The 25,198-nt window shown below is 36.2% G+C and overlaps 1 protein-coding gene across 1 annotated transcript in view; it reads left to right on the top strand.

Moving 5' to 3' along the window:
* The window catches only part of LUZP2 (leucine zipper protein 2), a 180,920-nt gene that overhangs the window by 132,943 nt on the left and 22,779 nt on the right, over positions 1–25,198 (top strand). Inside the window, exons 8-9 of the mRNA XM_062607235.1 lie at positions 5,979–6,053; positions 8,802–8,963. Of these exons, the coding sequence (XP_062463219.1) occupies positions 5,979–6,053; positions 8,802–8,963 (237 nt within the window). The remainder of the gene's footprint in view (positions 1–5,978; positions 6,054–8,801; positions 8,964–25,198) is intronic.

Genomic DNA, 25,198 nt, shown 5'->3' with positions numbered 1-25,198 from the left:
TTCACACATATATAGGAGTGGTATTCAGCCACTCCTTCGTGGCATAACAGTATTGGTTAGCCCCCACAGCTTCCTCCACATTCTCCTCCCAGGTCCGGTCTCTGTCCACCTGTGAGGGCCACCCCCTGCCTTGCTTGCACAGTCCTCCAGAACTCTATGGTTCTGCTCTTAAAGTCATTCTGCAACACTACTTATCTGTGGATTTCTGGAATGTGATAACTTCACAGAAGTCAATTTCTGCTGTTTTGAGAATAATAGGATTGCATATAAACTTTGTGCCAGTTTGGGGTATTTTGCTGATGAATCTCGCAGGCTGTTCCCCGAGGTGGATGACTGATGGGCTCAGCTGTGCAGGATTTATGGGTTGATATATCATGAGTGAAAACTGATGTTTTTGACCTCTAGGATAAGAGATTGTGGAATCTTCCTTTTGAGGTATTTCTGTTTTGTCGTATAAGGAGCGTTGAACATAGTCTTCATGGTTTAGAATCCCTATAACTCCTACTAGATACTGTAGTTCAGTCTTAGAAACTGCTAGGAGTTTTTTTGCATTCCAAATGAGGTGGCTTATGATACTTTTTTTTTTAATAATGTTTTTATTAATTTTTCACTTGGAGATTTTTTTCCTTGATCGAGTCAATGTGTTTGCACATTTTAGATACATAGTTGTTTGCTGCCCACTGGATGTATGATTTTGGGTTTTGGGTTATTATATTAATAATTTGTGATTACATCTGGCTACTTACTGGAAGTAGAAAAATGCTCTAAGACAGGATATTATTGAGTTGTTTGTCTCAGTAGAAGCTGAGGCCTCTGGGAGAGACAGGAAATTGAGATTTGTTTAGTTGATTTTTGTAAAATACGTTAGGGCTGTTGCATAAATATCTGTAGAGGATATTTGGGTAGTAAGAGATGCCATGATTACTTTTCAGATACCTGTCATGTTGAGATAACATAGTTAAGATAGGGACCATTTCTTCATCTTCTGGTACGTGGTCTGTTGTCACTGTATTGTGAGTACTTCTTGTTTTCATGAAGCCCAAGATTATTATTTTTAATTTTATTTCTTTAGTAGTGGGTATTTTTTTATTTTCCCCTGAAGGCTGAAATAGTGTGATATCATAACCTTGAGAAAAAAATGTATATAGAAAGTCTTATCTAGGTTATCTGTGTTTTGCTTAGAAAGCAGATGCCACTGTCTACACTGGCATCTTTCTCCTGGTGCATATTTTTATCTCAAATGCTGCATATTAGCATTTTGGATGTTGTTACTATGATATAATCATTACTAATATGTTAATACTTGCACATTATGCTAGCAACACAGGGGGAACCTAAAGATCTAGACAGAATTGGCTGCTGAAAAATACAGGGTATTTGCGGATGGGGGATTTTTTTTTTTAATTTGAAGAAATAAGTGACATAAAGAAGGTGGAAGGGCGTCCTTATGGGTATTTCCCAGTAAGGACATAAATTACATAATAACATAATGAATATATATCCTTACTGAAACAAAATCTCCCTCTACTGTCCTATTTTTTGAATGGTTTCATGCAGTTTTTGAAATCACAGACTTGTGAAATATGAATATGATTTAAGTACTTAGTAACTCAGGTCTATTAATTTATTGACAGTGCATATTTCACAACACAGTTGTAAACTTTGTATAACTTTTTTAATGAACTGAAAAATCCAGGTTTAAAAGTTTCCATATGGTCCTGAGAATCTGGCCTTAAGGACTTGGACTTGCATTAGACTGTGATGTAGTCTTAAATAGCTATGTCTAAGTCACTGTGAGACAAGGTTACTTAAGTCTACTGGCAGCAGATCCACATTTAACCAGTACAGCTACTCAATCAACTTACAGACTTGGTCCAGCTCCTACTGAAAAATAAGGAGAGGTTTATCACTGATATCAAATTGGAATTGATTTGGACTTTGGCTGACATTTTCCAAATGTTTTCATTATAATGATGATTGTGTATGTGCCCAGTAGGATTGAAAAGTTTTGAAATTTTCTGATATAAAATATTGTCAAATTCCAAACTGCTCAAAGATCAGGGAAAAAAACTGGATGGCAGGAAAGACATATATCATTGAATGGTTAGGGTTGGAAAGGACCTTAAGATCATCTAGTTCCAACCCCCAGTCTGAAGCTGAAAGATGAGTCAAAGCCTTTTCTTGTGTAAACGTGTAGCAGGAAAACCATATGTGAACTAATCTTCTCCCAAAAAGGGGAAGTAAATGTTTCCTTTGCACTACTGGTGGAAATGTAGAAAGTTCTGGCATGCCTAATGTGAATTTTAAAATGCTTTCCCCTCAGTGTTTGTTCTGTTACTGCTAAAATAAGCAAGACAATTGTTTAAATACTGACTTCCAAAAGAGAGAGCAGCAGGTATCTGTAATCAATCATGTGGATTAGTTTTCCATTGGAAATGACAAGTGGTGCTATACAAGCAAAGGTGTTCTGGCCTGATCAGAAGGGAGAGAAATCCCCTACAGGAGACAAGCAGGCAGCCCAGGCGCAAAGGTCAGTGATGTGGCTCTTCATGCACATTTTTATAACACATTTCTGAAGAGAAACCAGTTATCTTCCTTTAGTTAGAGATCTAGTATTTCATTAAAACCCTAGCGAACTGCTGATTCATTGCTTTCATTGGAATGAGTTCTATGTGAAGGAAACACATGAGGGTTGGGGAAGGAAAAGTGACATTTGAGCTAATAAAAAAGCATATAAGTCTTATTTCCTTTTTTTTTTTTAATGTACATCTAGAATAGTTACAAATGAGAGAGAGAAGCATTGTGCCACTAATGGGCGTTAAGAAAATGTACAAGCTGTGAGCCTTGCAGAAATTATGTTTTTAACTGACTTTTGTTCTAAGTTCTTGAAATACTATGCAGATGTTGCTGAATGTCTGGATTTCACTGCACATCTGATTAAAAGGAATAGCTGCCATAAAGTGTTGTTTTCAGTTACATTTAATACCCTAAACAGTGCAATTTAGAAGCACAAGTCTCTGTTTCTCTAAGTTACAAATAACACAGTATAAGCACAGTGGAACTGTGTTTACCAGATAATTTATTCCAGTTTCCGGTTAAGTGGTTTCCAATTTCAAAAGTTGTCAAGTAAATTTTATTTTTTTTTTCTTAAACTTTTTTTTTTAAGGCTTGTGTGGGGAAAAAATGGAGTTTGCAATATAGAATCTATTTAACGTGTGATTAAACATCACTTGGTCAATCATGGAATCACAGACTGGTTTGGGTTGGAAGGGACCTTAAGTCTCATCCAGTTCCAGCCCCCTGCTATAGGTAGGGACACCTTCCACTAGACCAGATGGCTCCAATCCCGATTCAACCTGGCCTTGAACACTGCCAGGGACTGGGCATTATTCTGCAGTTTCAGGACTAAGATGTTAATAAATATCACTCTTTTCAAGTGAGTGGTTCATGAAAAATACATTTTTAATACTAGGCTTTTATTCTTACTTGATGTCAGGTGGATTGATATCACTGACCTATTGGCTCAGTAATCTGTGAAATAAAATAAATATACATGAAAGTTCAAGTCCATCAAAATACAACAGTGTTACAAAAAATAAGAATAAGGCTTGATAAACGATGCAATCAGAAATACTTTACTAATACATATGAACCTGTCCTTTGGAAGAATACCTTTTCAGCATAAACTGCAAGTGTTTTCCTTGATGTGAGCAATGTTATTACAATATATTAATTCTTTATAATGGCAGGCATAAATTAAAGACTTTTCTTCCAGCTTTACTTTTTATATGGCTGCAGTTTCATTGAATACAATGTATTAAATAGCACTAGACTTTCCCCTGCAAGGAAAGAAGCAGCAGTCACCTAGAACTACCATTACCTGCTTTCTGTCAGCTACTCAATTTTTCAGTGGTACTAATTTGTGTAAGTAAGTATGCTGTAAATACAGTTTAATAAGTAGCAATGACTAAAATGATGATGTGAGAAATTACTTGGTCTAGTTTCAGTACCCAGTGAAAACTGTCTCTGCATCAGAAAGAGCCAAGTTTAATGTTTATTTTGACCATATTTATTGGAACCATGTTTATTGTGAGTGTATTATGTACTATATTTAGTAATAAATGCAAATATTACTAAACTCTAGAAAGATTCTTGTATGTTAGGAAGTTTTTCTCTAATGAGCCAGTGATAAGTCCAGTTAAATGTTGCAAATTCTAATGAAATGGAAGGATTCTTTCTGTACTGGATGGTCAGTAGCCAGACTGAGGAACCAAACCAGTGCTCTGTGTGTGGGGAGTGTGTGTTAGTGACTGATTTCAGGTGTAAGAAATGTGATGCAGTGGAAATTAGGGGCATTCACAAGAGACTTCTCTGCACTTGAGTAAGCAGTTGACTTCTACTTTGAAGCAAGATTGCCTAATTGTACATGGTTTTGACTAATGAAACTGGCTGATCTGATAAATCTGCAGATAAATGCCTAATCCTGTTTTAAAATGTGACTAAGTAGTTTAAATGAGCAGGAAACTGAAAATTCCAGGCTCTTGTTATTTTATCAGACAGTACAGCCTGTGCCTAATGCAATAAATGCCACTTGAGGTATCTCCTGACAACTACAGGCTTGCCTAGGGTAATACACATCACCTCTGGCCTATGATATGTTGGTCATTGCCTCAATACAAAGTTTAACCACATTTTGTAGGGTTTACCCTAAACAGCACTTATGTGATGTGGCTATACATTAAGCTAGGCTACAGTCAGCAGAGTACATGTGATCTTGAAAAGTCTGGTAAGAAAACAGTATCTGGCTGGGAATGAACTTTGGTCAAAATTACAATGTGTTGCTCTTTAACTGAGAAATGAGAACTTTATCCGATTATTTTATATGCACAAAATATGTATTACCTAATCAAGAGTTTCAGAGAGAAATGCGAACTGGTTAGTCGAGTGTCTTCCTCTGTGGTTACCTTCATAAAGGTGGAAAACAGCTAGTGGACTGTATTTTGCAACTACAACAATAAAAGAAACCTGTACCTTACTCCTTTTGGTTGCATAGTATGTGTTACTAATGACAGGGCTAAGAACTGCAGGAATTTGGGAGCTCCTACTTCTCTAAATTGTAAAGTTTATGCAAAGAATGTATTTCCCTAAAGTCCGAGTGTACCTAGCCCTTAGGGAAGGGGAGAGGAAATAATCATTTTTATTTACTGAGCATTTAAAAGCATTTTCTGAACCCCTGCACTCAGTGCATTGTCTGTACATTGTAAAAAGCCAGATTTCCTTCTGAAGGACTAAGCAGGAAAATAATGTTCTATCATATAAAAAGCCAACAGCCCCTCTGCACAGGGTGCAGGCTACTTGAACCAAAATGCTTTCTTCCTATGCAGCTGCATAATTGCAGAACATTCTTCTGAATTTTCCTTTCATATCTCCAGGGAAGTAGATGGAGAAACAACTCTGGAGTTCACCCCATGTATACCAGCAGATAGTAGCCTTTTATAAGGTGTCTACATGGATGAACATTTGGGTGTTATCTATTTGGGAGTTACATTTATGTTAGCATCTCAATGTTGAAAACTAGAAAACAGTGGTTCAAATTGCAGACAGAAGTCAAATAAATTAACAAAATAATAGAAATCAATTGAGCACTTTGAATTTTCCATAAGGATGCTGTGGCTTATTTCTAAACACTCTGTTGTATGGAATTACTTTTGCTGTTGACACTGAAATTAGACTGAACTTGAATTCACATAAATGGAGCAGATTTGAGCCCAGTTTCCACATAAAAACTCACATTTTTCTCAGGAAAAAAAAACAGTCCCATGAGGCCTGGTCTTTTTGCAAGCAATTCTGACCCAATTCATATATATTACTTGTAAAATTTATATCCTTTCCTCTCTCACCAGCACTGCATGAAAAATTAAGGTGGGAAAAAAAAAACGCTGTAGATTGCATTAGCTTTTTCCTCTTTATTCCCGCAGGCACAACAGCTAACAGATCTGGAGCAAAAACTAGCAGTTGCAAAAGATGAACTGGAAAAGGCAGCCCTTGACAAAGTAAGAAGTGTACGGTACCGTAAGAATGTTTATCAGCTGTGAATATTCCGGTGTAATTTGACAAAATAAATCAAAGTCTTTCAATGATTTAGATGCATACTTGATTGCATGTACCTGAGAGTAATGTACTGAAAACGGTGGAACTACTTGCAGTGCATGGAGTTAAGTACTGCTGCAAAGTTATTTAAGAGGAGGGCGACCAAATTAGAAACATCTCAAAAACCCACAGCAAGCCAAATGATGCAATTCTTCATGAAGAAAAATACACTAATGCGAATGTGTAACTGAGACGATTTTTATTTAAGGTTTAGTTATAGTTCCAAGGAAAATGCAGTATAGAAATGGGTCAGTATCTTGTTTGGGGAGAAAATATCATGCAATAAGGAAGCAGTTTATCAGAAAGGAAAACAGCTTCACTATGCTATCAAAGATTACTTTTTCTTTGTTTGGCTTCCTGGTATTTTCAGTTTCCATTAGACATCTAACGAAAAGTATGCCTCTTGCACTAAAAGCATTTTTCTTTCATCTTCCATATCGTAATCATTGAAATCAGTCCATCACCCCTTGAGTGAGGGTTTGCATCTAGCATTGCAAGATGTCATTTGTGTAAGCAGTGCTCACAGCAGCATTATTCAAACCTCTGTGTGAGCCTGGTGCTATGTCATGTCACATGTTTCTTGTTAGCACACTGAACTCAATTGTTCCACATCTTAATTTAAAAATTAAGCATGTTCCTTCTATGCTCGTATAACACTCACGGGCATGGTATCTCACTAGTGCCAACACACCATCTGTGGCAATGGCAAGAGAGCAATACTTGCCCTAAATATCCTCCAAATGCAGTTATTCATTATAATGCAGGCAGTTATGAAGGAGAAAGCAAAGAACATATGATATCAGGAACTTTTAATGAGACTGCTAATAAGGGATTCTGCCTGCACATTGATTGATTGCAGCTGACTTCTCTGACTCTCTGTTTCTTTCCTATTAAAAATTATGGGATTTTAATTCAGGGCTCAGTTACGGTTCTGTAGGCTTTCCAGAGGCCTGGCACCTTCTTCTTGTAAATCATCATGGAGTCAGTCTGTACACTGCATACATGCTGCAAAATGGAAAGCAGGAGTTAAAAAGAACAGTGCAAGTGAAGGAAAAGTTCATGCCAGTGAGAATTATCAGACTAGAAATACATGTCTGACTAGTTCTAACTACAGAGCAATAACACCATTTAAGTCATAGGTACCTTTTTTCCCTGGTTAAGACCTTTTCTTTATGAGCTGTGTACTGAAAAGAGACAGTCAGCGGTCCATCCATGTCTTAAGTGGCAGGTGTGGGAGATGAGAGGATGAGAAATTATCCAGGGGGATATCTGGATGAGAGAGCTATGGTTTCAAATCAGTGTGATTTGCAGGGAGCATGAGAATCATACAGTGCTGTATTGGCTGAGTCCACATCCTCAAGAAAAATCAGTCTTCTACCTCTGCCAGTTTCATGTTTGAGGTTATTTTGACTTTGTTAGATGGTGATTTATGTTCTTCATGCAGTAACTTATTGAAAAGGTAGGGGAGAAGACATATTACAGAAAGAAGTCAATTAAAAGATCCTGGAGATGGATAAAGTAATTCTTTCACTTTTCAACTGCCATTAAGTCAGAGACGTATCAGTCTGACTTAAGGTTCATACATTTTAGTAAGTAATTCGTACAAAATCTGATCTCTTTGATAATCCAGCATTCCTTCTCACTGCACACATCTTAAGGGAAAGTCATTCAGTTTTGTCTGTTTGCAAACAAACCAAACTTAATTCCATCTCCTGTTTCTTTGATTTTCCTTATTGTGCTGTGCATTAGATTTCTTATGGTTGTCTTTGATCCTACCATTGAAATGTACCCTACTAACTGGTTTTGTTTGCTTATTTTTAAAGAAACCTTCAGTTTTTTTCCCAGTTAGGAGATACATTCTGTGGTCCCAGTTCAGGGTACGTTTGTCTGATGTAAAACATGGTATATTTGTCAGGTTCTAAAGAGTACTTGTTTAGCAAATAAACTAAGACAAGGTGATGTATGCAAATGCCATTGCTTAGGATTTGTACAACTGTGAAATATTTTTATGTTGTATACGTAATATTTCACGTATGCAGTATGTAGTGTGGCATGTTCCTCATACCCGTATCTTCCGTCAACTTTTACCATGGTATACTTTGATTTATGAATCTTCAAAAATTCTTTGAATGTTATTATGAAAAGTTTATTTGCTATACACTGCTGCAGCATGTGATGCTCATGGAGGAAGTCATCTTTATCAGATTAAAATCAATCTTTATAACCTATGGAAAAATACCAATTAGGATGAATGTTATAAACAAAATTCCATGCAAACTCTATGCCTTTGCAATACTTGGAAAAGTTTAATTCTTTGTAACTATTATATATAAAAGGCTGGACAGTCTATGACATTTTATAGATTATATTGTTTTCAGAGAAAATAATATTTAATAATTATTTGCGATGATGTGAGTAAAATTGCATGGAGGAAGAAGGGAAGAGTACAGTGACTTTTAGGGAGTTTGGGGTGCAAGGCATGGTAACTTAACAGTATTAAAAAACCTGCTTTAAACAGCCTTAATTTGTTCCATTAATAAGAAGCAGCAGCAGCTGCTTATAAATGTTTGGTTTAATGCAGAGGGAGAAAGCAAGCAATTCTGTTCATAATAATATATTTTAGAGAACTGATAATTTCTTCTTTTCCCCAGGAGTCACAGCTGAAAGCTCTGAAGGAGACTGTGCAGCTTTGCCTGTCTTCCGTTCTGCACAGTCAGCCTTCTGCTAGGAATTTAATCCCTGCCAAACCAGCTGGGAAGCTAACCCCTGTTGGAAAGGGCTCAAAAGTTCCATTTCAAATGACAAGCACCAAGGTAGGATTTCTGTCTTGTTCTTTTTTTAAACATCTTTGGAAGTTTGTCCTGTAAGAACATCAGACTGCAACTAAGGAGGATTTTAAATTCATTGAAAGATTAGGATGAATTTTGAGGATAATTCTAAACCCGTTTCTGATGTCACTAAACTTCATTTAAAACTTGGGAAACAGCTACTTTTTTTGCTGAGGAACAAAATCCCGTCTATCACTTGCTAAATGGACTGTGTCTGCATAATAAATCTATAAGGAAGATGGATTTGCATCTAAAATAAGGGAGGATGTTAATTCATAGGATTATTTACCTGTCAGGCGCTGATAGTAAGTTTGTAGTAATACAGAAATAAGCAGTAAGATGGTTTTTCCATATTGTGGTTTCTTAGTGAAAAATACTGATACAGAAACAAAAAATAGTCTGGGAGACCCAAATCAAACTTGTCAAAAGGGATCTATATGATTGATAATAGGCCATAGGGAATATTCTGGTCATGCAAGTTGGGAAGGGCAGATTATGAGAAAACATGGGGGAAAAAAAAAAAAAAGATGAAAAAAAAAGATTATTAAAAATGTTTTGATTCAATAAGTTCAAGCATTTTAATACAGTCCAGATAGGCAGTAATTAACAACTGTCCTGAGGGGTTGCCTTTTGCTCAAGTATTCAACTGATTCAAAAGATGTAAAAGAAATCTGTGATTTCTTTAAATGAAAATTTCCTTTCAGTTAAAAAGGAATTTATACAGAAGAATGGCTGAAGGATACTTCGGTGTCCTCCTTAAATTTCAGAACTCCTTCCTGAAATATAAATAGGAATTGCTAACTCAAAGCGAATTTTTTTATATGGCAGCTGTTGATACTCACTGTTAGTACAGATGCTGAAACCAAAAATTAGTTATCTTTCTGTATGTAATTATAGCTGAAATATAATTTCATAAAGCAGAGCAGAATTATAAAACTAGATCTCACATTATTACTCTTAAAATCATAATGATTGTCTATCCTTTAATAACTATTTTATAGGAAAAATCCTTCATTCCCAAAAGTTACTGTCTGTAGAAACAAAGCACTGTTTTAATTAATAGCAGCGCATGGAGGCATTAGTGCTCACTTAGATTAAGATCATTGGTTCTGTGCTCTTCAGGAGAGCAGATTCTTGTAGGTGATGCAGACTGAGCTTCACTCTGGGATCTCGGGAGCACAGTTTTCCTAATTGATGTGGCTGTAGAATTGTCTGTCTTCTTGTCTTAATAAGTTTCCTTGTCATGTTGGAAGGGTTTGTGCATACATCACGAAAGTGTAGGTGTACTTGAGGGTAAGGCTGAGCAAGCCACTATACCTGTTGTTTAAGATTGTTATAGGGTCAGAGACTTTGAAGCATTTGAGGTCTCCTTGCTTTTACAGCTATTACTGCAGTGAAGCAAAGGAAATGGGAATACAGTGTAGAGGTTAGAACTAGTTTTTTTTTTTATATTTGACTGATAGTCAGAATAGTCCTCACATATATTTTGTGTTTAGTGTCCCTATCTGGAAAATCTATGAGTATTTTGTGCTTCAGCCTTTTGAGAACCAGCACTTAGTCCTCTGTGTTGAAAAGGGCTTGAACAAGTTATATCACCTCTTTAATAGACATTGCTCTGCACTTGGCATATGCCATGAAAATGTCAGAGAGAATAAGGGTCTGCAGTCCTCTCGTTCCACACGTTGACACCTCATTATAATAAATCTGTTCATTATCTATGATTATAAAACCACTGAAATCTGCTACTGTGAAATAGGTTGTCAAAGAATCCTATTCAGTCCAGAATTATACCGTTTGCACTTGAGCTGTACTATAGAAGGCTTTTTTTTTTTATGATGGCATCCACTCTTAAGTGTCTTTTCCTTGGCTTTTTCCTTCTTTTCAAACTAACCAACTCCTAGCTACAGAGGTATAGCTTGCTGTTTTTTTTAATTTATTATTATATTTGCATACACATTTTGATATAGCAGGCTAGTATTTTTAAGTGAATATGAATGTGTGTGATTACTTAAATATGTGTTTGTATGTAAAAATGGGATCTTGAGATGAATCTTGTCATGTCTGATAAGTAGCAGTTTCACTTTCAGGGAAGAAATGATTATTTGTCTGGTAAACTTCTTATTTCAAAGATGTTCTCATCCAGGCTAAAATTTGCTTTCTGAAGATGTCAAACTTATTTTTAATCCATTGTCAGGTACATCATACAATGTATGATACCTGTATCACCTGGGGACAGTCATCCCTGGGATTGGAGTTCTTCCTGATTAAATAAATTTTTAAAAAAGCAGGTTATATATTTGTATTCATAATTGGTAACCATAATACCCATATGCTCATTAGAGTTATTTAACACAAGAACATGGTATAGAAAGGATAAATAGGAAAACCAAGTGCCAAATTTCTTAGAGAAGTTCATTTAAAAAATATTTTCTGGTAAGGTATTTTAGTCTTTCTAGAGAATGTGATATAAAGAAGTATCAATCATGCTTAAAAAAATAAATCAGTACAAATCCATGCATAGAAGTCCCTGAATCAGTGTAAAAAAGTTGCTGTTCTGGATAGCTCAGTAATTTGGAAGAGTGCATAGTAATGGAAAATTCTTAACTTTAAATCACAGAAAAACTTTCTTTAAAGTGGATGAAAAGCAGCATCAGTCTGAAGTGCATTTTGTGACATGTCTTAAATGAGTTAATATTTACACTGTACAAGAACATAAATAGAGAATTTAACATTTTCAGATCAAAACTATTTTACGTGTCATGTACCTGTCATAACACCAAGACTGGTGTTGAAAGCACTGACCATTACAAATGGATTTAGGGCTCTGTTCATACAAGGTCCATGATGATAAAAGTTGAACCTGAGCATAACCAGATGACTGATCATTAATCCTGAGCTATGAGGTCCTTAACTTTGTGGATTATTGACAGTTATTTTTATTATATAGTTTCTCTTGCACTGTAATTTCTCAGCAATAATCATTCTGTGTTCTGCCAGTGGAAGATGCTTCAACCTAGCTGTTAGATGTTGGATCTGCTTTTTCTTGTAGCAATTTCCTTGCCTCATTCCCATTACCGAGGTGATGAGGAAAGAGGAAAAGGAAGAGAAGAGAGGAGGACTGAAACTCTGCTTTCCTTTTTAATCTCCAGATGAGTGCCTAAGGACCTGGGCACTGAAAGGGTATTGTTAATGAATGGATACTGTAAGATTTACTAGGCTACTTGCTGTGGGAAATGTGGTTTAGTATAACCTGTGAAACAGAGCACTGGTATTGACTTCCTATTGAGGCATTTTCTGCACTTACTGTACCTCGGCACAACAAACAGTGCTGTGAATTTGTATGGAGCTAGTAGATGGAAAACATTCTTACTCCATTTGTTTTATTCTTTAAAAGGTTAACCTTATGGAAAAAATATTGTAATAATAGCTATCATTCAAATATCTTTGGTTGTGTATGCCTGTGCTCCAAATACAAGAAAATGAGCTTTAGTAAAACTACGGAAAATCAACGGCAAAGCAAAATCAGAGTGAAACAGAAGAAAAGCTGGTTTCCATTAGCAAAGTGAATACAGAAATGATGGGGAATACATTGATACAGATAGCAGAATAATAGTGATTGCTTTGCTTTATAGTGTGTTTGCCTAATGCAAAAACATTTTCATGTGTTCCCCAAATGAATTCCTTCATTATAGATACCCTGCGGTGTTTGTGTATTTTGTGAATTGCACTATTTTAAGAATGGAAATACAAATTAATTTCAAACTGTGAAGAATAAAACCCCATCTCATATTGCACATGATGCAGGTGGAAAGACCAGCCATGAATGCCTCTTCAGTGTTCTTGTCTTGAGTAAGAATGAGGACTACCCTTCTATAGAAATGTATAGCACAGACTGAAAGGGAACTACCACTCCATTTTTGAAAGATATAAGCATCTCACAAGACAATGCATTGCTTCTGTGGTAAAAATTGCTGTAAGGAGCCATCACCTCTGCATCACATATATTGTCAATATTATGGATTCCAGCATACTGATCAGGGTAAAAATTGAGAAACGTTAAAGTACTGGGGGCCATCCTCTTTTTATCTGGAAATAAGTACTTCATTTATTCCCCACCATAGTAAGTTTGGGGAACTTCATCTTTATCAAGCCTAAGAAAGTGTTCTTGTTGGAACAGGCGTATGAGGCTGTTCAAAGAAGGTTGGTTAAGAACAAGAAAGACTTTGAAAAGTGCTTTGCAATGGCTGCATAGAAAATTAAGAGGGCGATTTTTCTATGTTCATAGAGAAATAATGTGTCTGGTTTAAATTTCAGTTATTCTGAGTGCGTAGAGACTTAGCAGACACAGTAAGGCTGCTAAAACAATAAGATGATCGTTGTATGAGGAGTCTTCACTGATTTCATCAGGAACTTGAAGTTTTTTTCTTAAAAACCTCTTTATAAAGGATCTATGATTTATCTAGGAAGCCAGAATATTTCTAAGGCTCTAGAGTTTATCCATTTCATTCTACAAAAGCAGAAATTATTGGTATTATTAAGTGTATAATATGTGTATGTTTCTGCAAAGTATACAAGTACATTTTGAAAGAATGAAAAAATGTCTGAAATGTGTATTTTGGACTCAATCCATGTTTATAAAGGCTGAACAAAGGAGTTTTTAATTGTATTTTAAGTGTTTCTGTAGATCCTAGAATAAGTAACAGAGTAATGAAAAGTTAACCAGCTGAATGTGACAATGTATCATCTCCTCTCTCCCTCTTTGTTGAACAGAAAAGAAACCTAAATTGGAGCAAATTACTTAAGGAAGTAATTTCGGTTTTCTAAAATCAAGAGCTGTTGCCGTTCATGTAATTTATCATAATATTCCATTATAAATGAAGTTCTGACCCTTTGAACAAAGTGATTGTGAATTCTTTGCTCAAGAACCTATGAAACAACACCAAATATAGTTATGGGCTTTGTTTTGTCCTTGTAGGAAAGAGTAAGACTCTGAAAGCTTTTCTGATGTGTCTGATTACTTTTACTCAAGGTGACCTCTGTATAACATGATGAAAACATAACTTGGAAGTTACCTCTCTTGAGGCATTACATTTAAAATGACTTTATGGCATGATGTCGGGAAGGACCCCAAGTCCTGTGTGTAATAACCCCAACCCAGAGGCAGAAAGATAGGCAAATGGGCATCTGAAAAATAAGAGATCCTTGTCTGGATTTAAAAAGATATTAGTGAAATGAATCAAGTATCTGAAATTCACAATATGTGTATTTTTGGTGACACAGTCTTTGTTTTGTGGATTTGCAAAAAGAAAGCTTTAAAATGCAAAGTAGTTGTGACTCTTCCAATTTTCCGTGGATTTTTGCTGTGTACTTCCTTACTATTGCCTGAATCATCCTCTGCATCTGTCTGGTATTTCAGACCATGAGAAAGGCTCTGAGAGTCAGGTGTTTTCCTTTATTTCCCTGCTTGCTTTTATTCTCCTGTTCTTTGTCGTTAAATACACCTCATCATTCCTCCTAACTTAGTACTTTTCAGCATTATGCTCTCATTCAGTCTAGCTAAGTATTCTCTTTTGACATTTACTCTCTCCTTAAGGGACTTAAGAATAACAAACCTCATTATGCTATTTCTTTTCCTATTAAATGAGCATTCAGATCTCAGAGGGTCCAGCATTGTCTGAGGCAGCTTTTTTTTACAGGGTCACTTTTGAAGGTATCACAAAATATAAGGTTAGATGTGGAACAGTCACAGGTTTTAAACAAAAATTAAACCTGTTTTGTTGGCTGCTGTGGTAAATGAAATTTCATGTAGTTGTGAATAACAGAGAATAATTTTTCATTTAATTGAGCTCCAGGATATTACAAACGAATACAGATACAGCATGGTGTGCTCAGATTTATTTGGAAATTAATAGTATGCACACAATTGAGGAAAAAAGAATAATAGTTTGTACCCTTATAAGTTTATCAAAGGGAACATAGATTGAACCTAAGGACACAAAAGTATCTGTAGTATCTGTGGTCAGTGATCAGTAAACAGCAAGAGTATTGAGGGCAGTGAACAGATTTCTGCTTCATTAAAGCCTTAGGAAGTTGGCCTCTGGTACTCAGAGATTTTCCACTTCTGTTGATTCAAACTTTGCTTCTGCCAGAGTTAACGAGGTGCTACTGACACCTGCAGCTTCAATGCCCTCTAGATGATTGCGTTCAGCATGGCAATTGGAAACCCATAATTAAAAAAAAAAGCAAAAGGCAATTACTAAATGCAGAGTCAGACACATTTTGTAATACCCAGTAATGACATACAATCATGTAGCCCTTTCCTAATGCATAAACATTATGAGAATAAAATAGCATTGAAAAATGACAGTAGCCATTGTTTTAGCATTTAATTTCAAAGTGAGTAAGGAATATGTGTTTCCTAAAATACTTGTAAGGCTGAACAGGACAAGTAAGAATTATTTTTTTTTAAGGGAAAAAGTTAATAGCAGAAGCATGAGTAGCATGACCTATTTCTTCATCTAAGTCTCTGCTGTTCTGCTTTTTATAGCTTTCTTTGGGTTTACAGACTCTTACTTTCATTAAGATCAATTAGATGCCAACCATAGTCTTGTATTACTGTCAATGATGATTCATAAGAGTATGGCAACTCTGTCTATATATATTTTTATTTCCAGAATTCGCTTCCGATTGAGTATGTTTTTGGAAAGCTCAGAAAGCTTCCATGGAACTTTTCCTACAGGCCTTTTCCTTCAGTGACAAATTTTTAATAAAATTTTATTACGTGCTGGAAAACACTAAAGACCAGAGATCATTAAATTGAAAGCTGAAGCTCTTTGCTTATATTACTTACTTTAAAGAAGTCTTCATTATTAGCACATTATCTTGATAGTAAATGAGTTTTAGAGTTTTTTCTCAACTGAGTACAATCAAGGGAATTTGGAAAAAGCACCTGGCATCTCTTATTTAGTCCATAACCCAGACCAAATGTAATTCTCCTTCAAGTTTTAGTGTCACAATCTTTAGAATTATCTTCAGTTCTTCATTTCACAGAACCATAGAATCAAATAGGTTGACAATTTGACCTTACTGCTCTTTGTTCTGCAGTATAAGTAGCTGAACTGGCCCATTACCCCAGGGTTCAACTCTGAAATTAGCAGTGGGCTAATGTCCTGAAGAAGTAACTGTTAACTGTTTATTGCTGCACTTTTTGTGGCTATTAACCGCAGGTCAGTTTGCCTGTGTATGAAGAATACTCCCAAAGTCTCTGTCCAAATATCCTCTTCTTTAATTAATGTCTTTACTTATCAGATGTTTCTACAAAGTCTCCACAATATAGTACATAATGTGTCTCAAAAATACTGTGGGTTACTGCGTGACAGAGGTTGAAAAGAGATACCAATATATAAAATTTGTATTTCTTAAGGGATGTTTTAAATAACATCAAAAATACAGATTGTTAGGTATCGCTAATGGTCTCCCATGGACCTGGGGCTCAGCATGGACAGCTTACATCCATCTTCTCAAATTCTGCTTCAGTCTAAGGCCAAGTCCCTATGCCTAGAGCTTGCTGTGACCTTCAGCAGCTTTCTGGACAAGCTTACTTGTCTTTTCCCCTATCAAAAGGCAGGAAAGAAGATGCCCTTAATTACTTTTCAAATAATTATTTGAGAGAAAACTTTCCTCACCTACTCATATATCAAGAGATGATTTTTTAATGTTTCTCTCTCCCCTGTCCCAGTAGCAGTGGAGACAATTTGGGAAATGTACAGTATTTCTAATTTCAGTTAAAGTTGCACTTAGTAGAAAATAGTAACGTTTTGTCTTATCCTGTGACTTTCCTAGCTGATGTGTTTCTTACATGTTCTGTTAAAAAATATGGGGATGTGAGCAATGAAACTGAATTTATATGTCTTTGCAGTTGCACATTAGTAAAACTATTTTAAGATTTGTTACTATTAGCACTTTTTTCTACCGATGTTACATGTAAGACACATAATCAGTGAAAGATCTAATGAATCATTTTAAGTGGCTTACAAATCTGAATGCAATTGTGACAGTAGTCCCGAGGAAATTTTACTACCCAAGAATATAATAAAGATTTATTAGAAAAGTATTAATGTGGGAATCACAGAATAGTTAGGTATGTATTACTAATCTACTGTTACAAAGCTTCAGTCAGTATGTGTGTATGGAGCCAGGTGGGAAACATTAGAGATAATTAGGTGATCATTTTCTTTGATTTCAGCAAAGATGTGATTTGGAAAATACTCACAAAAGAAATCTTGATTGACTCTGGGCATTTTGTATATTAGTAGGAACTTTCTAGCAATCTGATTGAAAACATTGCATTGAATCACAAAGCATAAGAAATACAGAATTGGCTGGTGATAAACCCAAGGCACTCAAGTTCAATTTAGTCTTGAGTAATATAAGAAAACTTCTACTGGCCTTTACCTGAAGTCTTATCTTCCAGAATTGTTAAGCTCCCCTGTCCTGGGTTCAGCTGGAAGTTACTTTCTCTTCTTAGTAGCTATGTTTTTGACTTTAGTCTGAGAACAACACTGATAACACACTGGCGTTTTTAGTTGTTGCTTACTCTGATCAACAACTTTTCAGTCTCATGCTCTGCCAGTGAGGAAGGACACAAGAAGCCAGGAGGAAGCAGAGACAGGACACCTGACCCAAACTAGCCAAAGGGGTATTCCATACTACAGCACATCTTGTCCAGTACAGAAACTGGGGGAAATCACCCTGAAGGCCCAGGTCACTGCTCGGGTGAGGCTGGGTATCAGTCAGCAGGTGGTGAGAGGTTGTATTATGCATCATTTGTGTTTATTGTTTTCTTCTACTTTTCCCCTTTTAGTTTTATATTCTCTCCCCTTGTTATTTCCTTTATCATTATTATTATTGGTGGTAGCAGCAGTGGTTTGTGTTATACCTTAGTTACTGGACTGTTCTTATCTCAACCCATGGGATTTACATTCTTTCTATTCTCCTCCCCATCTCTCCAGGAGTGGGGGGAAGAAAGGGGAGGAGGGAGTGAGCAAGCGTCTGCATGGTTCTGAGTTACAGGCTGGGCTTAAACCAGGACATCCCCCTTATTCTACTACATTTACTATTTTATGTTAAAATAACAATAAATAAAATGCAAAATAAAGAAATAAAAATGTTATTGTCAATGAGAAAGTAACAGTCTGAAGGAACGTGCTCTCATATAATGGAAAAGCAGACTTCAATTAAAACAAAAATCTTATAGTATCAAGCCTGTATTTGTTCAAATCCTTAAAAATTAAATGGATGGTACTTAAATAGAATGTTTAAAGTGGTAAAAAATGGAGTCATATGATAGATGACTGTTGAGTCTTTTTTATTATTAAGCAGTTTGAGGTAGTTTACGGCTTGGTTATGGAATCCTCTATTCTCCTATCTTTTGAAAAGTAATAGTCCTCATCTCTGTTGATGGAACTGTGGTCATGGTGATCATCATATTGCCAGGTGTTCTTTTAGAAGAACAGCGGTCTTTTAAGAAGGGACTTAACAGACAGTTGCAAATGGATAGAGTTTATTTTTGAAACCTTCCTCTATCTTTTCTTAATAAGAAAGCCTTTCTTAAGGCATGACTGGGGGAAAAAATCAAAGTCTCAATGGGAAAATCAGTTCTCCAAATGACCTCATTTATGAAACTCAGTTTGTGGTTCAGAAGGGTTTCAGCTTCACTGAGTTGATCCTCCTGGGGCCTGTAACTCTTCTGATGTTGGGCATCTTTGGCTTTGTCTTCTGAAATCACAGATGTTCATGTCTGTGCCTGTAACTTCAGGAGCTGATTTGTTCATCCGGGAAGACTGTAATTGCCTGTAAATTCTGATTGTGTATTACTGCTGCTCTTAAGTGTAAGAGGTGTTATACAACATTCATTATCACACAGATAATAGCTTTTTCCCTTGTTGTGGCTGTAGAAAATCGAGACTTACTGAAGAAATGTGTGTGTTTGGTTGTTTGAAAAAAAAACCCCACCAAACCCACCTTAAGATGCTGAAGTATCTTAATAGTCTTATAAAATACTGTTTTGACACTTTCTCCTCTGCTGTGAAGGATAGCCTGTTTTAGGACTTGAGACGTGGTGGAAAAATAATGATTAGCACAAAATGTACTTATACATGAAATGGAAGGTGTATTTATACCTGTAGTTGTACCCTTGAACATATATCCATCTCCCTAGCCACACTTTAATTTTATTTGCCACAAAATATTAGGTATGTAAACTTGCGTGCCCTGTAAGAAAAAATGATGCTAAAATTTAGCTGTTATTAGGGAATGTGAAATGATAGGTTTAGATATAATATAGGCAATGGACTTGTATAAATATATTAATGTACTTTTTCTTTAGTAGTACTGATATGATGATCCAACAAAATCTTCCAGTTTTCAAGCCTAATTAATTCTATTTCCTCTTCTTGTTGTTTGGGCTACAAACACATTAACAATAGAAATCTAGAATTACTGCTAAATAAATGGTTGTTAGAAGAAATTTGAAGAGAAATGATCCGTATGAAGTGAGCTAATTGCATTCTGGCATTGGACATAAGCATTCACAAATAACTAGGCCACTCAAAAATAGACTTATGATGTCTAAACCTGTCTCTGATACCATGTTTGAGTAATAGTTTGTCAGTGAAAGTTGCCTTACACTGTGAATTTAATATATTATCTAACACAGTAAGGACAGAAGAAACCCTTTTAAACATCCAGTCTCACCTGACGTAGTATTTGCCACAAAGGTTTCCTATAAAAGTTTTGATGTATACCTTGAAAATTTTATTCTACCAGTTCACCACTTGTACAAAAACTCCTTAAAAATTCTTTCATCCATGTCCTTAGCACCACCAGAAATGCAGCAAAAAGGAGTTCTAAACGCATAACTTGGACCTTAATTCCTATCTTGCATGTTGTGAACAGTGAAACAAGTCCAGATTCTGCTCGTTCTTACATGGACATTCATTAGAAGAAAAAAAGTAGGTAACTCTTCCTCTTCAGTTACAATCTAGCTCAGCTAGGCAGAATTAGGCAGATTTATAACCACCAGTTATTATCTATTACTCTTAAGCGTACTTTGGTCTTTAGATACTAGATAAAAGAGCTGACCAGACAAAATATAGACAAGGGCAGTAAATTTCATTACAGAATAATTTAGCATCTGACATACTGTGTCATCACTGCTGAGTGCTTCTAGAAGTATTCTACTGCTCCGAAGAAAATGCTGTCTGCTGTCCAGCCCATTATTATTTATTATTTAAATTGGACTAATGTGAGTTCTTTCCAGACACATGGAATGATGTCATACTTTTAGGAGCCTATATGGAAATGTCTTGCTCTGTCAAGCCAATATATCCCAGCTGACTCCAGTGCACCCTGGCAAATTTCATACTGGCACATAATCCTGGGAACAGCTCAAAATGTTGAAGAGAAAGGACACAGATAAGCAGGTGACATAATACCCGAGTCAAAAGTGATTAGGAAAAAACATATTTAAATAAATAATGTGGAAACAAGTTAATGTATTAGTAAACTATGTCCTCTCTACCCTCTCCCTTGTAAATGATGCCTGTTCTTTATTATGGAGGTTGCCACTATCTTGAAATTTGGGTTTAGACTACCTTTCATTATTCTAAATTGTTTTGTCACACTAATCATTAGGCATAGGATCAAGAATAATGGAAAACTTTGAAAGGCAGAGGTGTTAAGACTTAAGCTTTTCTAATTATAGTCCTGTTTTTTATTTAATCTTCTTTCATTTCAAATTTCATAGTGACAACTTCCTGATTTAACACTTCACCACACACTTAATGCAAATGGAGCCAGGAGTACTATGGGATTATGTGTATTTTGTAAAATGGCTTTAAAAGCACTTTGTACTTACAGGAATACATTATCAGGTAATTTGTCAGAAAACACACTCTAGAACATAAGTGCTGTAAACTACATATAGTGGCATTAATCTTGGCTGAATTTACTCACAAGTTCTGCTGTGCTGTCTAACACAACTGTGTAACTGTCAGTTTGGAAATATATGGTGGCATTCCAGCAGGAATGCATTTTTTGCCGTTCTGGTACCTTTCAGCTATTTAGTAGCAGGGGGCTGAAGTGTGTAATACTTAGTACACCTGCATAACCGAAGAGAGCAGTAAGAGCTTTACAAGTTTTGTTTCTTCATAAATTTATGTTTCTGATACAGTAATAAAGTACAAATAATAACTGCAGCTGTCTTGTAATTGAGCTGACGTGAACATCCAGAGCAGTCCAGCATCAGCTGATAGAAAAAGCAGCAGAAACAGCTCACAAAAGAGAACTAGCAGCCTGGCTGATCTGAAGCAAACTCCCCCCAGCGACATGCCACTCAGTGTTTTCTGGTTGTCCTTGGTTTGTAGGCAGATTACACATCCTTTGTTGGTTTTTGTTTTTGGTTGGTTTTTTTTTTAAGAGTTTTCCAGTATAGAATAATAGACTCACAGACTGGTTTGGGTTGGAAGGGACCTTAAAGCTCATCCAGTTCCAACACCCGGCCATGGGCAGGGACACCTTCCACTAGACCAAGTTGCTCCAAGCCCTGTGCAGCCTGGCCCAGTAGTTAGTTACTTGAGTAGAAAAGTTCTTAACAGGAACATAGATGAATGCTGGTGATATCAGCAGACCTGTGAGGGATATATTGGCAGTATCAGATGATAAACCATGCTTGTAAGTACAGCGTAACTGTGCTTACAGTGAGCATACTAACTCACCAGGAGTTAGTAACTCCCTTTTAGATAGGAAAGCTTTCTTGTATTTTAATTAAACAGCGCAATAAAAATACTTGATGCATTTCTAAAATGCCCATGGTTTGATAGAAGCACACATGTATCAAGGAGACCAGGGAGTTATAATGCAAAAAACTACAGTACAACATCTTTTCCTTCTATTTCCCCCTGCCTATATTTGCCTGTCCAGGTATTGCCAACATTGTTGTTAGTGATTTTACTGCCTTTAAACAATTCAGATAAAATACAGCTGCAAGGTATGCCTACAACCTCACCCATCCACATCTCTAAACATATCTGGAGTACTTAAAACATTTTTGCTTAGTATTTCTAGTTTCTTTGTTTACGGTGACGTGACTTTAAGTGCATGAAGTATGAGCTCATTTACTTATTTGAACTTTTTATTTACCACCTTTCCTGTGTTGCAGCTCCTGATATGAAGTCCAGAAGTATTTATCATATTTCTTTCCTGTGTATTATTGATAATATAGGATTTCTACTTCAATTTCTTGTCACAAATTCTGTGATAAAGGAATGTCTGTAATTGAAATACCAACCACTAGGTAAAACTGAAATTAGCCTGGTTTTGAATAGAGTGATTATTCTGTATTTTTTAACTGCAAGGTCGTATTTTTGGCTCAAAAGGAAGATTTTTCTTTTATTTTTCTTTTTTTTTTTTTTTACTTTATCATGTTATCCAGATGTATCACCTATCAAGTACAATTAGAATGAAAATACCAGTGGTTATATATATGTTTATACAGACATAAGTTTTTTACTATCTGCATATATCTATAGAATCACGTATTATTAAAATTAGACTTACTGTTTTTTGTTTTCTGATCAAATAGTCTGCTTTTCAAAAAACACTGTTGCTCTGTGCTTGTATACAGCAGTTTCTTTGCATGTACAGTAAACAGTGATTCTTGCACAGCATGAATAAAATCTGCCCACAACAAACTTTTAATGAGTTTTTGGTCATAGCTTATCTGGGAGAAAAGTTAATAAGAGGGAAATTTGTTTGGTAATTATTGCTAATACTCATGTAGTGAAGCTGATTTAATAGATGAATGTTAGAGCTGCCTCATCTCTGGGTAGGAATTGCATTAGGTGCTCATTGAATCCAACACAAAAGTGTTTGCAAATGGGATTACGGTTGCTTATAAGGGCAATTACTCAAATTTATTCAGTTACCTGAAGAACATCTACATTCATATTTAGAACATAGTCTAGTCATAACAAAAAGAGTGATAAATATAAAGAGATTAAAAGATTTTATTTCAACTGACCCATCTCCAAATCTAAACTTTGCTTTAATCTTGGTTGATTGTGAAAAGCTTGTGCTACATGATGAAGGGATGGGTTATTCAAGGAATTAAAAACCCCATATAGAAGTGTGGAAGGAAGTGACTGTCGTGGTTTAAGCCCAGCCGTAAATCAGAACCATGCAGTCTCTGTCTCACTCCCCCCCTTCCCCCCTCCTCCCAGAGGGATGGGGAGGAGAATGGAAAGAATGTAACTCCCACGGGTTGAGATAAGAACAGTCCAGTAACTAAGGTATAACACAAATCACTGCTGCTGCCACCAATGATAATGATGATAAGGGAAATTACAAGGGAAGAGAATACAACCGCTCACCACCTGCTGAAAGATACCCAGCCCGACCCGAGCAGCAATCTAGCCCTTCTGGGTAACTGCCCTCGGTTTACATAGTGGGCATGACGTGCTGTGGTATGGAATACCTCTTTGGTTAGTTTGGGTCAGGTGTCCTGTCTCTGCTTCCTCCCAGCTTCCCCTCCTCCCTGGCAGAGCATGAGGCTCACAAAGTCCTTGGTCAGAGTAAACATTACTTAGCAGCAACTAAAAACATCGGTGTTATCAGTGCTGTTCTCAGGCTGAAAGTCAAAACTACAGCGCTGCACCAGCTACTAAGAAGGAGAAAAATGACTGCTACTGCTGAACCCAGGGCAGTGACATAATCTGGATAATTTAACACTAGGAGAGAAATCTTTTAGATTTAATGATTCCTTTGAATTCAAATGACTGAGAATTGTGCATAATTCAGAAGTAAGCTTAAATGAAGGCCTGGGTTTATTATTTGGAAACTGTTTTGTGTATGAAATTATCAGTGTGAGGCTATAGAACACCTCACCACTGAAGAAATATTAATTGAATAAGGGGTAAATCCTTTGTGATTGTAAGGCAGGATACTTGCACTAGCTGACAACTCGACATAAATTGTCACTGGCTGTGCTAGCTGTACAGAGAAAAGAGCTGTTCTCTCCTTGTGCTTTGTGCTGGAAGTTGTGTCTTTGCTTCTGCCCTCAGTGTTTCTAAGGGAGGGCCAATAACCAAAGGGATCCTGTTCCCTGTTCTTATAAGGGTAGGAATATCAAGGTCAAGGGTAGTCCTTCCTTGCATTTAGTTTTATTCTGTCAAGTATTGATAAAATATTAAGGGAGGAATACTGAAGCAGATGTGTCTATATTGTATGCTTTTCCAGTTTGATTCTTTTAACTGGTGCCCCTCTATTTTTTTTGCCTTAGGCAAAATGGCACCGGTATGAACAGCTAAGGAAACCTTTTGGATTAAATCAGTTTTTCACAAAAGAGGATTTGGGTGTATTGCACCACATCCATATACATCTATAAATGCTCCCTCTACTAAAAATATAAACAAAATCCACCACACCTATTCTTAAACTTTGAGACTGCTACTTTTCACTCGCAAGTTTTCCTATGGAGGAACTGGACTATTCTGGTTTTAGAAGTCCAAGACTTGAACGTGTGTTCATTATTTACTGAGCAAACCTGTTAAAAATGTATTACATTTTTTAAGATTTCTACTTTTTTTTTCCTTCTGAGAACACAGTTTTCAATATTGCTTTTCCATGTATTCCATAGCCATTTGACCGTAGTGGATGCCTTGTCTGATTTATACCAAAACCAGAAATAGGCTGACAGCATTTTAAAGCATCCTATATGCAATCGGAACTACAGGTGTGTCTTTTCATGGAAGTTTTAACATTTTATTCCTTTGTTTTAAAAACTCACTGGGATTTCTGATGTTTCAGATTAACTAAATTGGTTGAGTTTTATACTGTGGGTTTAGATAATTTTTTGATTTTAGATTCATTCTGAAAAATGCATTAGATCTGCAGAGTCCTTGAACATATGAATTTCTTGATAGCATACCTTGCAGAAACACAGTCCAGCTTCCCAGCTGATTCATATTGATATTGCTCTGTTTCAATTATGTGTTATTTCTTTATTAATGTCGAGGATCCAAGTCAGAACAACTCATGCTGCTTTTACAACCCTTAGTTGTGCGAGCTCAAGGTCTCTCTGGGAACGATGTAATGGAAAAACTGTTACATTTCTGAGACTGACCAGCTGAAAGCGTGGGTACAGAAAAAAGAAACTTCTGTCT

This window comes from Pezoporus occidentalis, unplaced genomic scaffold (assembly GCF_034315485.1).
Source record: "Pezoporus occidentalis ecotype Australia unplaced genomic scaffold, CSIRO_AGI_Poc_V1 ctg121, whole genome shotgun sequence".
NCBI lineage: Eukaryota > Metazoa > Chordata > Aves > Psittaciformes > Psittacidae > Pezoporus > Pezoporus occidentalis.
Note: the sequence above shows the minus strand (reverse complement) of the source record. Positions and strands in the feature narration are given on the sequence as shown.